Source organism: Clinocottus analis, unplaced genomic scaffold (genome assembly GCF_023055335.1).
Source record: "Clinocottus analis isolate CAN_PGR_092001 unplaced genomic scaffold, fCliAna1.0.p SCAF_14, whole genome shotgun sequence".
NCBI lineage: Eukaryota > Metazoa > Chordata > Actinopteri > Perciformes > Cottidae > Clinocottus > Clinocottus analis.
In genome coordinates this window covers 2,871,538-2,887,320 of record NW_027175865.1, presented here as the reverse complement: position 1 = coordinate 2,887,320, position 15,783 = coordinate 2,871,538, and the positions used below count along the sequence as shown (strand labels likewise).

At 44.8% G+C, this 15,783-nt stretch overlaps 1 protein-coding gene across 2 annotated transcripts; it reads left to right on the top strand.

The window, feature by feature from the left end:
* The first annotated feature begins 617 nt into the window (after positions 1 to 617).
* On the top strand, positions 618 to 15,536 carry slc9a3.1 (solute carrier family 9 member A3, tandem duplicate 1). 2 transcript variants are annotated; one of them, XM_068575369.1, is made up of 16 exons: positions 618 to 2,196; positions 8,589 to 8,891; positions 9,715 to 9,875; positions 10,990 to 11,068; positions 11,232 to 11,409; positions 11,499 to 11,719; positions 11,827 to 12,029; positions 12,120 to 12,209; positions 12,309 to 12,379; positions 12,465 to 12,594; positions 12,675 to 12,817; positions 13,242 to 13,368; positions 13,578 to 13,751; positions 13,904 to 13,958; positions 14,061 to 14,153; positions 14,496 to 15,536. In XM_068575369.1, the coding sequence occupies exons 1-16, from the start codon at positions 1,821 to 1,823 to the stop codon at positions 14,759 to 14,761; spliced, it is 2,670 nt and encodes an 889-aa protein (XP_068431470.1). In that variant the 5' UTR covers positions 618 to 1,820; the 3' UTR covers positions 14,762 to 15,536. The 2 variants fall into 2 exon arrangements, with proteins under 2 accessions (XP_068431470.1, XP_068431471.1); XM_068575370.1 differs by lacking the exon at positions 618 to 2,196 and adding an exon at positions 7,330 to 7,468.
* Positions 15,537 to 15,783: the final 247 nt, after the last annotated feature.

Here is a 15,783-nt window from a genome sequence, read left to right as displayed (position 1 = left end):
TTTCATTGAATATTCCCTCAAGATTCCCAAACCTCAGCTCTGACTAATCCCTCCAAGGAGATTGGGACCGACACGTCTGTTTAAACTTTAACTAAAGGGATCGTGCCCATCAGGGCGCCAAACCTTGATTAAGGACCCATGAGGAAAGAAACGGCACGTCCAAACTAAGGTTCATTTACAAGTCTCTGTCACCTAAACACACATGCATAGCGGCAATGAAGGATCAACACAGTCAGTGTTTGTACTGTGAGGATGTTAGGGAGGGGGGGGGCTCCTTTTCAATGAGGGAGACAAACGAGTCACATCGCCTCCATGTGCTCGCATCATTTAATACTTTCTGAACACACATTAAGTCAAACTATGACAAACACACGCACAGCGGTAGTCACGAGCCGGCAAGGATACAGTGAAGGATAGAAAGCTCTGCAGGCGGTGCCAGTTTGTCCTAATTAATTATTTATTTCACAATTAATTAACGATCATTCCACATGCAGTTTGCTCCAGGAGGACACGTAAAATACATAAAAGATATTTTCTCTTAGAACTTGGATCTTATTTTTTTGTAGGTATATTGCTTGTGAAAGTGAAAGAGAATTATGAAGGTGAAGATAGCTGAAATGTGTGTTTATTTGCAATCCCGCCTTTACACAGAACTGCGTGGCGGGTGAGGGTTTAACCAGGAAGTGGCCGAAACAATTGGGATTATTACTTTATGACGTGCATTTTTCTCCTTCCAACGAAGTGGTTTAGCAATGTGTTGGGCTTCTGACGTCTTAAAATGAAGTCACGTCTTCCTCAAATTGCTTCCTTTAGATTGTCAACCAAATGAAGAGGTGAAACTAGGCGGTATCTCACATTAAGACAAAGTCTCCTCTTTGTTTTATCATTTTGTTGACCCCGAGATTGGACGCCTTGGTCCGCTGGTTTCGATAATATGGGCAAACTTGTTTGTGCAGCCGGCCCTGTTGGTCCCCATTACTTAGATGTGCAAATCTCAATGAATGGCTGCAACAAATGAGAATGTATTATTATTGATTAATCCACCAAGTATTTCCTACATTAACCGATTACTTGTTTGATTTATAAAATGACCTAAAAGTAAAGAAAAATGCCCATTCCAACTTATTAAAGCTCGAAGGTGTGGTCTTTAAATTGCTTGTTTTTAGGAATAATTTAAAATCCCCAAATATTCACAGAGGGCCAGAAAAAAGCAGGAAATCTTCAGAATGGAGAAACTTATCAAAAATACTTGCTTAATTTTGACCAATCAAGTATTTCTTATCCTCAAGACGAGTGAACTGAGCTTGATGTGTACATTTAATCTGGCAAATAAAAATATAAATCGTGGTCAAGATGTTTGTTTGCTTTAATCGAGGGAACATACCAGCCACTTTATTCAAGCTCCTATTAAGTTGTTTGTATTTAAAAGGAAAACAAAAGCTTCTGAAAATCCCATAAATCTGGAACTTTAACATCAGTCCAAACCTGCTTTTGAAGCGTTAACACCCAAGTAGCCGGACTAGCTGGTCTGGGTGCAGAGTGGGAGGAGACAGACGAGCATCAGATGGGCTGAGCTTCACCTGCTGTAAATAGCTGTATCTAACAGAGAGGAGACAGCGGGCCACAATGCTCACGCCAGGTGAAGATGTGGACCCGAGTCTGAACAAAGTAAAAAGTGACCTGACAGGGAAGGAGGGCACACGGGAGAGAGGAATGAAAGACTCATTATCTGAGGTTGACCTGAGCACTTGAGAGTCAACAGACTCACAAAAAACATTCTCAAGAGCATCGAGACTTTGTGTGGTGACTTTCCCCCAAACATGGCAGCTGCGAGGAGATTTGCTCTTTTTCTCTGCATGTCGCTGATGGTGTCAAGGTGCCCCAGTCTGGCCAGCGAGGACACGGGACACGAGACCGGGACCGCGGACACGGGAGACGAGACCGGGACCGCGGACACGGGAGACGAGACCGGGACCGCGGACTCGGGACAGGAGACGGGCGACCATCAGGGGACCACCACAAACTCCAGCCATGACAGTGGGGACGGGGACACCGGTCATGAAAGTACCGGCGAAGACGGTGGTCATGAAGCGAGCCCCATAACCACCTTACCTATCGTGAGCTGGAAGTGGCACCACGTCGACACCCCGTACCTGGTGGCCCTTTGGATCCTGGTCAGCTGGCTCTGCAAGCTCGGTGAGTCTATTGTCTATTTGTGAATATGACTTAGTTGAGCTTTGTTGTTTTAATAAATTTGTAGAGAGCAGAATTCACTCTGCAGGTGAAGATGGTTGATAGCAGCTTGAGAGGAAGTACTCAGATCTTCTAGTTTAGTCCAATTATCAATACTCCAGTGCACAGTGCAATTAAAAGTCCTGCATTTATATTGACTTTCAATTAAGCAAAAGCACACAGGTATCATCAGCAACATTTTCATGTATTATATTGTATTATATGACACAATTGGTTGCAACCTCTGGGTCTGAAAAGTTGAGCCAATGCTGAAGTGCCTTAAATGTCTCTGCTGGCCATCAGGGTGACTCCTATGGTTGCCAAAAAAAAAAAAGGGAGAAAATGGATCTCATTTGATTCATCACCTCAGTAAACATGAGTTTATGGTCTCGATCTCTAGATTCAAGTCTTCTTCAATACGGCATGCCATTGATCTAAATGATCCATTTAGAGTCAAATAAAGCAAGGTGCACCTCCAGGCGGGGCTACCTTGTGATTGACAGGTCTCTACCACGCCATTTTTGACGTGGGAGTTGTCCGTGTTATCGTCTTCAGAACTTGAACTCTTTCACAGTGAGATTTCAGTTGAACCAGTCGTCAATAAATGTCCCATTCGGCCCTCGCGGATACTTTAAGTCACTTAAGTCACTTGAGTCACTTGAGTCAGTAGCTCTGGGCTCTGTCCTCTGGGTTCTGGGTTCTGGGTTCTGGGTTCTGGGTTCTGGGTTCTGGGTCCTGGGTTCTCGTCTCCCATCAAAGCTCCAACTATTGGTGGAAGCTGGCTCTTAAGTCACATCTGGGTTTGTCCGCTGGTTCCTGCCAGAGTCAGAGTCTGAGCTGAAGGAGCTTTCGGCGAACTTTAATGCTGTAAATCTGAAATAAAAAGTTCCTCGGAGTAACTTTAAATAAAGTACCTCACACTTTTATGTGAGGAAATGTACTTACTTTCCACCAATGGCGATGTGTGACACATTTTCAATGCCGTATGTTTTCATGACGATGGTCAAACTTGAGGTGATGTTGTGATCTTCATGGATGAAATGACCACGTTCCAGTGTGTGGATACGGGGGTTAAATTAAACCGAGTCATCCAGCCTCATTTTAAAGTTTAGGGTTTGCGTTCAACTGGGTTTGTCAAATATTTAAAGGGATAAAATCGGTCCTGATACACGTTTTTCTAAGTGTATCAAATTTGATCGCTCTGATTGGACGAGCTCCACTTGTGAAGTAAGGAATCGGACACAATTGGGGACGTTGGGGAGAGATTGACCTTTCCCAAATGTCTTGTCCTAGAACGGTCATTAGCAATTCATGTATACACAACAGACGCAGATGGATTGCGGCACTGTGGACAATGTAAATGAATGAGCATGCATGTGTGTGTGTGTGTGTGTGTGTCTGTGCGCATGTGTTTGTGTACACTTCAACCAGCATAAATACGGGACAGTGGTCGGCTGTATTGGATGAAGAAAATGACGGAAAAGCAAACAATGAAATCAGACGCTTTGGCAGCTCCTTTGGCCGAAAATGTTACAGCTGTGTTTGTACCGACAGTAACTTGCACAGGAAGAGATTATTAGTGATAACAAATAAATATAGTTATGTATGATTTAAGCGACTGTTTCTGCAGCTGCTGACTTTTGTCCATTGAGGTTTTGTGGAAAGTCAAACTTCCAAACTTTGTAACTTGGAGAGGTTGCGTACATAAAATTGTCCTCAGCGAGTTTACATTGGTTTGAATCTAAAATCTATATTTGCAAGCTTATGGTTTCTAATATTTTCCTAAGATTACACAAGATGACATTTGTCCCCACGTGTACCTGGAAGGAAATCTTGAGCCCACACTTGAAATTGGCGAAAGAAAAACGTTAGAAAGAGCAAAGGCTGCGTAGAAGTGAAACATTGACTTGGGGATTAGGGGACATCGCTGAAATGTTCTCACTAAATCCACTATTTGATTATAGGGATTAAACCTTTATGGACACAAAGATAAAAGGACTCATAAATGTTTGATTTTTCTGCAACAGAAACCCATTAACCAACCCTTTAACGTTTAGAAACCTGACATAACTGCGGTCGAGAGTGCTGTGAAGTCCAAGAAGAACTCATGTTGTGCTTTTTTATAGAGTAAACTTGCACGATTTCAAACAATAAGAGCGCAGATCAAATATTGACTTCATGCGTACTCATCGTAGCTCGCAGAGCAGACGAGGACAAGTTTCTTCAGACCTTGTTTCCTCTTCACAGATTGACAATGCCTGCTTTCTTTCATTCTCTGCTCCGTGCTAATTGAAGAACAATGGACAATAACTGCAGGTTCATGCATCTCTCACGGCTCGGAAAGCGGTTAATTTCAATGTCACGGACATTTCTTTCTCACATTTACAGTCACTGTCAGTGTATCCGACAGGTTCCCTCCCTTTAATGTGGTGGGTGATGTTGTAATTTAGATATATTTTATGTCGTTTTGCTCATTTGACCAGAAGCATCCTGAACAAACAATAACACAACGAGTCTGAACCTCCGCTACTGCAACTCCCGGTCTGTGAAACGACCTCCACGCGACCTTCTTTGTTGTCGCCATGAAGGGAGTCGACGTGTCTTTGTGGACGTGTGCACGGAGCCGTGGCCACTTCAGAATGATTGAAAGGTGGAAGTTAAAGGCCGGCTACCGTTCAGCAAGACATATTAGGTCATTAGTTAATAAGGCCGAGCCGGCTCGGTCACGCTCCACGGTGCAGGCTGCGCCGCCAGACTTTCTTATAAAGATGATTTACAGCCTTCAGAGTGCATGTTAAGTACTGGACTTAAGTACAAATTCAATATGTTATGTTACTTTATACTCTACTAGATTTTAGAGGGACATTTTGTACTTTTTACTTTACTACTTTTATTTGGCACCGGTAGCTACTTTTCATTTTACAGTTTTTCATACCCCAGCTGTCCAGTGAAAACCATTCATCTCCAAAAAAATGCTCCTCCTCATGGTGCTCAATCCACTTTTTTAAAGATCGTCTGGAAAAAGCAACGTCACAAAGCTTAAAATGAAAGATTTCTGAGCTCGAAAAGTGAATAGGAGGAAAAGAAAAACTAATAGATATGGCTAAGAATCAATCTCAGTTGACTCCTTACATTAAGATAATATTTTTTTGTATTGCAAGTTTTCTGAAATATTATGTTTAAATATGCAAATGAGGCATTATCTAATGCTTTTACTGTTTACTGTCTGAAAGATGTAATGAAAGCAAACTAGATAATAGATCTGCTTTCGGTAAGGTTTTGAATGCAGGACTTTTAGTTTTAATACTTTTACTTCAGTAAAAGAACTAAAAACGTCAGAAACCGAGACGCTGTCTCCCTCATATGAAGCCGCCATTATGTGATTAGTAATCAAGCTCAATGATATCAACTCAAGATATACAACCTCAGATATGGTTTGTCCTTTGTTGGGACAGTACTACAGGTTCACACCTGTGATTGTACGAGAGCTCACGTGTCAAATCCCTAAACCGGTCCAAACACTGAGGCTATTGTCGCTCGTCCTGCTCCAACAGGACGGGACATCTGGACGCCAACAAGAACCGTCACGACCAATCAGCTCTCAAGGGAACAAGCACAGGATGTAGCCTGATCGTTAATACAGGTGGACTAATGTACCGTCACTTTGGAGTGATGTAACTGTGAAGGATTAGGCTGCTGTTATTCTACATTTCTTCATTTAGTCAATACATCTCATGAAAAGACCAAAAACAACTCGGTGGTCGTCCGTCTCCTGAGCTTCTGTACGCGTCGAGTCCTCTGGTTCCCACTGACAACATCAATCTTAAATATTGGCTCACAAACATATATAAAGAAAAAGAAAGGGGGCTCAGTTATTAACTTTAAATTAGAGGGTCGGTAACCTTGAGAAACTAACAAGTGTAGTTTTTTTAAAAGTAAAATGAAAGTAGCTGCAGCATGAGCTCCAAAAGATGTTAAATCTGGCGGGGAAAAAAAAGTCGCCAAGTTGGTAACACTGACAGCCTGTTGTCCAAAAACAAATCTTCTTTTAAATCTTTTTACAGAAGATCACCGATCCGACCTTCTTAAACTGGGCACTGTAGTTTTTAGCCAAAGTTATTGAAACAGGAGAGAAGCGCACTTTTCTGGGAACTATTTTCAGCTGCGGCTTAATACACTTTTGGGGAGTGTGCAGGGTGGAGTCAAAAATAAACTACGGTGGCTTTTGTGCATCACAATGACAGGAACATGTCACCCAGTTCAACAGTGTGTCTTTCTCATCTCTCGCTCTCTCACGTTAAGTCTTTAACAGAATTGTGTAACGTCACCGTCAATCATTACTAACGCACAAGTCAGAGAGACGAAGCCAGTGGAAGTGTCACTACACGCGCACAGGTGGTCGGTCAAGATCAAATGACCTCTGCTCCATCACTGACGCCCTCACTCCTCCACACACACACACACACACACACACACATACATGACAAACCTGAGTGGATGCACTCAGAGGCCGGAAAAAAACAGAATGTTTCAAACGTGACTGAATAACCAGAGACCTTTCTTGGACATCCGCTACTCCTACACAAACACACACACACCCCACACACACACCCCCACACACAACCTTGGTCATAGAGGGGATATTGTACATATAAAAGGCTGAGTCCGGGGTTCTGCACACTTCTGAACTCACCGCATCGCTGCTGACTGTTGGACTTGGAGGATACGAAGCGGCAGCCTGAGATAGAAAGATGCAGCACTAGAGGGAAAAGAGTAGTGAACAGATAGCAAGCGATAGTCAGACAGAAGAAGCACAAACCCTCCTCAGAAAAGCCAGGAGGGATAAGAGGTGCGATACACTGTCAGCCCGGCCTCGGTGCAGACACTTCACCTCCTCCACATCCGAGATATCGGACTTTCTTTTTCTATTCCGTCCGTTACTTTCCTCAAATGCGACGCGGCGGATATGCGCACCTCTGGCTGTTGGGGTCGGTGTCGCTGGTCTGCCTCGCCTCGGGGATCGCCGGCGCCAACGGGGACGTGGCGCCAACGCACCGAGACTCCCGCCCGGAGCCGCCACCCGAGTCCAGATCCAACTCCAGTCACGCCGACCACGGCCACGGCCACGGCCACGGCGCCATCACGGGAATACCCGTCGTGACCTTTAAGTGGCACCATGTGCAGACTCCCTATCTAGTCGCGTTGTGGATACTGGTGGCCGGTTTGTCGAAATTGGGTATGTAAACAAACAGTTTAGGAACTAGAATGTGCAAGAAAAGGTGTTTTTGTGTGTGATGTCGAGCGGTAAATCTGGACCACCAGTCACCGGGCGGTTTCCATTAGTTTATTCATTCATATGACTGTTTTTTGAACCGCAAAGCGTCAGAGTTACGCCACACATAGTTTGGATGTTGCAGTCCGACACACAATCGTGAAACAAGATAAGGTGGAGCTATATTTAAGCAACAATGTCAGAGGATGACAATGTTATCCTGTTGCCACGCCGCTGACTCTGATCCTTCACAAGCGAGTCATTCCCACTGTCTTCACAAAATAAAAACACGAAAGGAGCAAGAACAAAATCTTATATTACTGCATTTTTTAACCCCTGAAAATATAGTTTGAACCTCTGTGTTTCTGTGTGAGATGATAGAGTCACTTGGGTACGTGAGATTTAAAATATATATTTAAAATGAGCATCAATTCAGTGCATGTGTGTGTGACTAATATTGTAACATGCTATATTTTTCTCATGTTTCCATCACGCGTTTTGTGCCAAAACTTGTGTGCTGAAAAAAGTAAAAAGAGACCACATCCACACGCTACACTGAAATATGAACGGCTTTGAAACATAACAGACCTCCATCCATTGTTTTCTGACGTTAATCTTCAACCCCTCTTGAATGGATCTTATCAGCCAGCAACCGTTGGGCTGCCGGGAGAGAAATCAACATTTTGAAACGGGTCTTTTCCAACGGTTCAGTAAGTTTGATTAATAAATCAACTAAAGCGACACTTTGTCAGGCCATTAAGTCAAGTGACCTCAAGCAAAAGTCTGACTTTAGTTACGCAGAGAGATGAATAATAAACCCTTCACACGCGTCACCGTGCCGGTTAATCATATGCCGGGAACAAAAAGTGCAACTTTCTCAGTCGAGCGCAACAGTTGATCATTTGCAAATTTTGCAACCTCTCAAAGTTTTAGGTTGAGGTTGTTTTTTTTAATTTATGATGCAATAGTTTTAAACTTTGTCAGCTCCAAGTGTTGGTTCTTACGTGAGAGCCCACTAGAGAAGGACGCTCGATAAATTGTGTTTGTTTTTCCTCTCTTCCTCTTCTTCCTCTTCTTCCCTCAGTCATCGAGGCCAACCACCATGTGACCAGTGTGATCCCAGAGAGTGCCTTGCTCATCTGCTTCGGCTTCGTTCTGGGCGGGATCATCTGGGGCGCGGACATGGTGCAGACCTTCAAGCTGACCCCGACGGTGTTCTTCTTCTACCTGTTGCCGCAGATCATCCTGGACGCGGGTTACTCCATGCCCAACAAGCTCTTCTTCAGCAACATGGGGGCCATCTTGATCTACGCCGTCATCGGGACCTGCTGGAACGCCGCCAGCTTGGGGCTGTCGCTGTGGGGGTGTCACATGGGCGGAGCCATGGGTGAGAGGCTCAGGGTGCCCGGGTACCTCCAGGGGAATGAGTCAGGATCATTATGGGATGTCCCACTGGCTTTTCCAGATACATTTCATCATTTATTTCTGTAGTTTGTTTCGATAAAGGGTATAAAATAGCCAGGGATTATTCAGAGAGATAATAAATATAAAACAAACAAGAAAAAACTGTCAACTCCAACAGGAAGTTGTGCTCTGATTTGGCTCTGATTTGGCTGAGCATAAACATTTTAGATTCAGTGTGAATTTACACTTCCTGGGGAGAAAAGGGATGATTTTGTGTCTCAAACACTCCTGATTCTCACCAGAGGATCATCACGTTTTCTTAAAGGAACAGTGTGAAACATTTAGGGGGATTTATTGGTTTTCATTCGTGTATAATTACCTGAAACTGAGGATTATTTCTTCTTTTCACCTTTTAGAATGAGTCCGCCATGTTTCTACGGTAGCCTAAAAAGGACAAACCAAACTCTAAAGAAAGCCTTTTGCGTTTTTCTGTTACCCTGAAGGCCACCGTAGTTCACATAGACGCTAGGAAAGGGAGCGGTGAGGTGAGGGGCGTTCAGGTGGATGCAGTCTGAAACGTCCCCACACGAGGTGTCTTACGTGTACAGATTGTAGAAGTTTAGCAAATTAGCAGTTGTGATTTTGGGCAATACAAAATGAATTAAATAGACCCCCATGAATCCTCCACACTGATCCTCTTAGTGTCAAAGTAATCCAGTGAAAGTTGTCTGCACGTCCATCTGCAAACCAGAAAGTGCTACTGGATCATTTGTCCCTCTTTAAATGAAACCCAAATCCCTCTGCAGGCGACCTGGACATCGGCCTGCTGCAGTATCTTCTCTTCGGCAGCCTGATCGCCGCCGTGGACCCCGTGGCCGTCATCGCCGTGTTCGAGCAAGTCCACGTCAACGAGGTCCTCTTCATCATGGTGTTCGGAGAGTCGCTGCTCAACGACGGCGTGACGGTGGTGCGTACGCCGCGCAACGCCGTTGTTGTTTGTTTCAGACATCCATCATTTGGAAAAGTACACGGCCAAGACACAAAGTGTAACGAATGCAAACATTGTGCACTTTAATGTGAGGGCCTTTACTCTGAACTTATCCCTCACGCGTCAATGATAAAAAAGCTCTTTGAAGAGGTCAATCAAATATGAAATATTGCTTGCATGTCTTATGAATCATGAAGTTTCACTCTATTCATTTCTGAGGATTGGAACGGGGGGGGACTTTCAACTTTCCGCACCTTTCTGATGACAGACTCTGACCTCTCGGAGGCTCATTGAAATTCAAAAATTCACACTTTTGTTGCAGGTGCCAGCCAGGGTGTCAATCATAGACGAATGAGTGCAAACAAACCTTAATATACATCAGCTGGAATGACACGACACACATTGGATAATCGTCATGTGAGGATAATACGCCGTGTCATTTATCTGATGGCAGTGAAAGAAACACTTCAAGTCAAAACATACATTGTGTAAACAAAGACACGATGTATCTGGATGGCAGAAACAATTCTAATACAATTGGTGAAAACTGAAGAAACCTTGTGACAGGCAGTTGATGTATTGTATATTAATATAGAAGCTGCAGATAAGGAATAATTACAACAACAAGAAGAAAGCAGAAGTCTTTGCTCTCAAGTCACGAGTCCTTTTTCCATTTGCAGTGTTTGTACACAAACCTTTGTAGTTTAATATTTTCCATATGCAGCCTGATTGGATGCTGTTGAATTTGTTCCAACAAAGTGGACTTTGGGAAATTGCGTGTTGCTGGGAATGAATAGCGTTAACGTTCATAGATTCCCGGAAATAAAGGGATATTAATTCATTTCCGAGACGCTTTTTAAACCAACATGTTTTTTAATAATTGGGTTTTCAAGACAAAAGTCCAAGTGAAGTCACGGGTCGTTGGTGTTGAAGTTGAGTTTCAAGTCTTGGTTTGTCAAGTCTAAAGTCATTAAATTTGCTACAACATATAACTTCTGTCCACACCTGGAAGAAAACATTTGATCTGAATAGACGTGGATCAGTCCAGTAATTACTCCACCTTCTTCTAAGATGTTTCTTCTTCTTCTCTCAGGTGCTCTTCAATGTGTTCGACGCCTTCGTGTCACTGGGAGGATCGGGAATCGATGCTGTGGAGATCATTAAAGGAATCAGTGAGGAGGAACATTTATTTACACATTGCCAGTGAGGAATAACATGTGCAACTAGTCCTGCCTGGCTGACGAGACTCTACAGATGGACGTGTTCACGGAGGGCCACGCTGAATAAAAGTGTTGCCTATGCTGGATGACACACCTGTCGTCTCTCTTCCTGCAGTTTCCTTCTTTGTGGTGGCGTTTGGCGGTTCCCTCGTGGGCTTTGTGTTCGGCCTGCTGATCTCCTTCCTGACCCGCGGCACTAAAAACATCCAGATCATCGAGCCGGCGTTCGTCTTCGTCCTGGGATACCTCGCCTACCTGACCGCTGAGATGCTCTCCCTGTCTGCCATCCTATCGTGAGTAAACCCCCCGACCAACATCTGGTCTGTTTGAGCTATTTGTGAGTTTAAGAAATGTGTATTTCTGTGGCTTGTTTCCCCCGTAGCATCGTCTTCTGCGGCATGTGCTGCCAGAAGTACATCAACGCCAACATGGACGAGAGGTCCGTCGCCACGGTCCGATACGTCATGAAGGTCTTCGCCAACGGATCGGAAACCATCATCTTCGTGTTCCTCGGGATCTCGGCCATCGACAAGGAGATCTGGGTGTGGAACACGGGCTTCATCCTCCTCACGCTCCTCTTCATCTTCGTGTACAGAATTATCGGTGGGATTCCAGCGTCTTCCGCCGTCGGTTTTGAGCGCGATCGGTACGTACGCCGTCCGACGTCAGGCGGTTTTTACGAAAAACGGGCTTTGTTTGTCGCACCGCAGGTGTGTTTTTCCTCACCTGGATCTTGAACAAGTTCAGGCTGGTCCCCGTGGAGTTCATCGATCAGGTGATTATGAGCTACGGGGGCCTGCGCGGGGCTGTCGCATACGGCCTGGCCGCGATGCTGGATGGCAGCAAGATAAAGGAGAAGAACCTGATGATCTGCACCACTCTCATCGTGGTGTACTTCACCGTCATTCTCCAGGTGAACACACGTCGCTGTCCGGTTCCCGAGCGCTAACTTTCTCACACAAAACACATCATAACCTTCTCGTGAATCTCTTTTCTGCTGCAGGGAGTGACGATGAAACCTCTGGTCAACTGGCTTAAAGTCAAAAAAGCGTCAGCGACGGAGCTCACACTCGTGGAGAAATTACAGAACAAGGTAAAGCTTGAAATAATCCCTTTTTTTACAAACAAGCAGAAGAAGAAGAAGCATAAAGTACCGGGCGACTATTACAGAAGCTCTGTTCTTGTTGTTTAGGTGTTTGATCACATGCTTGTTGCCATAGAAGATATATCTGGACAAATAGGACATAACTACATGAGGGACAAGTATGTAGAGACTCCTCAGAACCGTTTGACGACTCCAATTTAAACTGTTTTGATTGACGCTACGAATCCTCTCTTCGCTTCGAAGGTGGAATCACTTCGAGGAGAAGTGGATGTCGAGGATTCTGATGAAGCCGTCGGCGAGGAAAAACCGCGACTACGTCTTCAACGTCTTCCATCAGCTGAACCTGAAGGATGCCATGGACTACGTGGCCGAGGTGCGTTTGCAATCAGGTACACGCAAGTTTTGTCCAAGCGGCGGTCGGTGAAGGAGGTCGTCTGGTCTCGATCGTTGCAGGGCGAACGCAGAGGCTCTCTGGAGTTTGTCCGGAACGACACCGCGTTCATCGACTTCAAGAAGAAGTTCGACGACGACTTCTCAGAGGTCATGCCCGACATCACGGCCAACATGTCGGGAGATCACGGCGTGTCCTCGACGAGGTGGGCGAACATTTATCCTTCATTCGCACCGCGATCACGGGGGAAGTGTGACGATACAACAGCGAAACAATTAACAATTAACCAAAAAGACTCTACTTTTATTAGGGTTTTACAGTCTGTGCAGCATGTTCCAGGACTGTGACATTAGAGCAGGGAAAACAAACATTTAAAAGTTGGAAACAAGGGTTGATCTCCTATTTGGATTGATCCCCTGCTTCCTGTTCAGACACTGCTCCCTGGTGACCACGAGCAGCCCCTGCATGTCTCCCCCTCACACTCGGAAACAAACCAGAATAGTAGAAATTGCCATGTGGCTGCAATCCTTCAACACATTTTGGAGGAGAAGCCAACACCAGAGCTGTGCTTTTAGTGTGATGATGAAGAGATAATGTTACTGATATGCCCCCCCCGCCCCCCCTCGCAGTGGGAGAGACCCTGTGCCATCGGTGAGCCTGGAAATGCACGAGCAGAACATGAAGGGTGTGAGGGAAACAGAGGACATCAACACTCACCACCTGCTGCAGCAGCACCTGTACAAGGGCAGGAAACAGGTCGGCTCTCTGCACTTCATTCATTTGCACTACACTACATTTCCCAGAATACAACAACATAGCATGTTTCACTAGATGTCACCTGCCCACTTCTTTCAAACCATCCTCCCTCAGTTTGTAATTTGCTTCAGAAGAAGCTGTGACGATGATGAAACCTACAGTTTCTGTCACACTGACTCAGTTTCTGTTTTCTTGTTTTTGGCGTCCAGCACCGTCACAGATACAGCCGGAGCCACTTCGCCGTCAACAAGGATGAAGGCGAGGTGCAGGAGATCTTCCAGAGGACCATGAGGAATCGTTTGGAGTCCTTCAAGTCTGCAAAGATGGGCGTTGCTCAACAAAAGAAGATTACCAAGCACACAAAGAAAGACCAGCAGCAAAAGGTCATTTTTATTGGACAACCTACAGTGTAGCATGTATGGAATTTATTGCTATAGCCAAAAAGGCTGAGTACGAAACCTCAATACTTTTTTTTATGTTTTGGGACTTTTTTGAAGATGTAAACTGTAAAAAAATAAACTTCTACCACCTGCAGATGCCAAATGGAAAATCCACGGACAAAAGTAAAAGCTACTATTCTGGTGATGAAGGTTAGTACTCGTGTTTCAGTTGGAAGAAAATATACAGAAGCCCTGATATGTCCAGGTGCTTTTATTGAAAAACTATCCTAATTTATTTATTTATTTTTTCAGATTTTGAGTTCTCAGAGGGAGACAACGCCTCTGGCTTTGAGGCGTCAGGCGGTTCCTACCCCTTCCCCATGATGGTCAACTACAGAGGAGGAGGTAAAACAAATCCACCATCTTGTCCTCGTATCTTAAACCGACGGTTAATCCTTAATTTAAGATTACCATGCAGCGTTCTAGAAATACTCCATGACGTGTAAAAGTCAAAATAAAGGGACAAAGGTATAATCAGCAAAATGCTCTAGATGGTTAACACTGTTGCCTCGATGTGGAAGCAGCATTTTGAGGTGGAGCTAGCTTTAAATACTTTATAATGCAGGTATTTTAGTCTAGCATTCAAACCTCGGGATGCTAAAGTGCTACTTCAGTACAGCGCTTGAGTCTCTAACCTTCAGACTCTCTCAGCACTGACTCAGTTTCTTCTCTTTTTTGTTGCCGCAGCTGGCATTGAGAATCCGGCCTTCATGGCGGACCTGGACCCGATGGCGCCGACGCAGATCCCCCCGTGGCTGGCGGACGTGGAGCTGGACAGCGGCGGCCCGGTGGCCCCGTCGCAGCGGGCCCAGCTGAGGCTGCCGTGGACGCCCGGCGACCTGCGCCGCCTGGCGCCGCGCCGCGTCAGCGCCGACTCCGCCGACTCCTTCGCGCAGACGGACGACAAGCCGCGGTCGCCTCCGCCTCCGCCTCCACCTCCGCCTCACATGTAGCAGCACCCACCAGCCCTTCCCCCGTCTCCCTTGAACCGGGCCGCCTGAGGCGCAGCACCTGACCTCAGACTTTGCAGCGTCGACTCTCAAAATATTGACGAGGGGAATGTTTTCTTTTCCGCCCCGTTGCTTAATCTTACAGCAACATTCACAGTCCCACAACCTTTGTGCCCGCCTCCTCAGCGCCTCCTGTCGCTCTAGCGTCTGCCTTCGCTGAGCAGAGGGTGCTTCAGGTGAAAGCCAGAGGCCCCCGTGCGCAGGCCTGCAGGTGATTTACCAGCACATGTTGAACATTGTCCTATTCGCCCTCTCAGGTTCACAGTAAACACGTCAAACATTGCAAGTCCGTCCCTCCGGTGAAGCTCATCCCTCAATGTGACGCAAGAATGTACATATTTATGAGTCGTGTTATTCTTAAAGACAGCACATTTAATCAAGAGTCCTATGAAAATAATCCCAGCTAATTGGAATGTTACATTGTGTGTGTGTGTGTGTGTGTGTGTTTTCTCATTTAGTACAGCAATACTCAAGGTTAAATAGTATAAATGTCACATGTACGAGAAAGATATGATATTTATTCACAAATGAAGGTTGGTATTGTGTGCACATCTTAAGCGGGTGCATATATGTTGTGATCCTGTGAAAAACAACATTTGACTGCTTTTGAGTGCATTTAAATATGGATTAAGAAAGAAAAATGTAAAGAAGAACGACAGAGTGAAATGGTGAGTCATTTCATTAATTAGTAGATTGTAATACAAATAAACCACAGCTATACTTGAATAAATTATTAATAATAATAATGAATGTGTCAAACATGGCTTCTTTTCTTTTTTTTTGGAATATATATTGATATTATTCCTGCAGATGAGGTGGAGCGACACATGAAAGTAAGATCATGAAGGAACGCGTGACTATTTTCTACGTCACAAACTAACCGGTTAAATCCATTATAAATAACCATCAGATTAATATTTTTAATTTAATAATTATCGGTTTCAGTCATGACATTAATATATCCC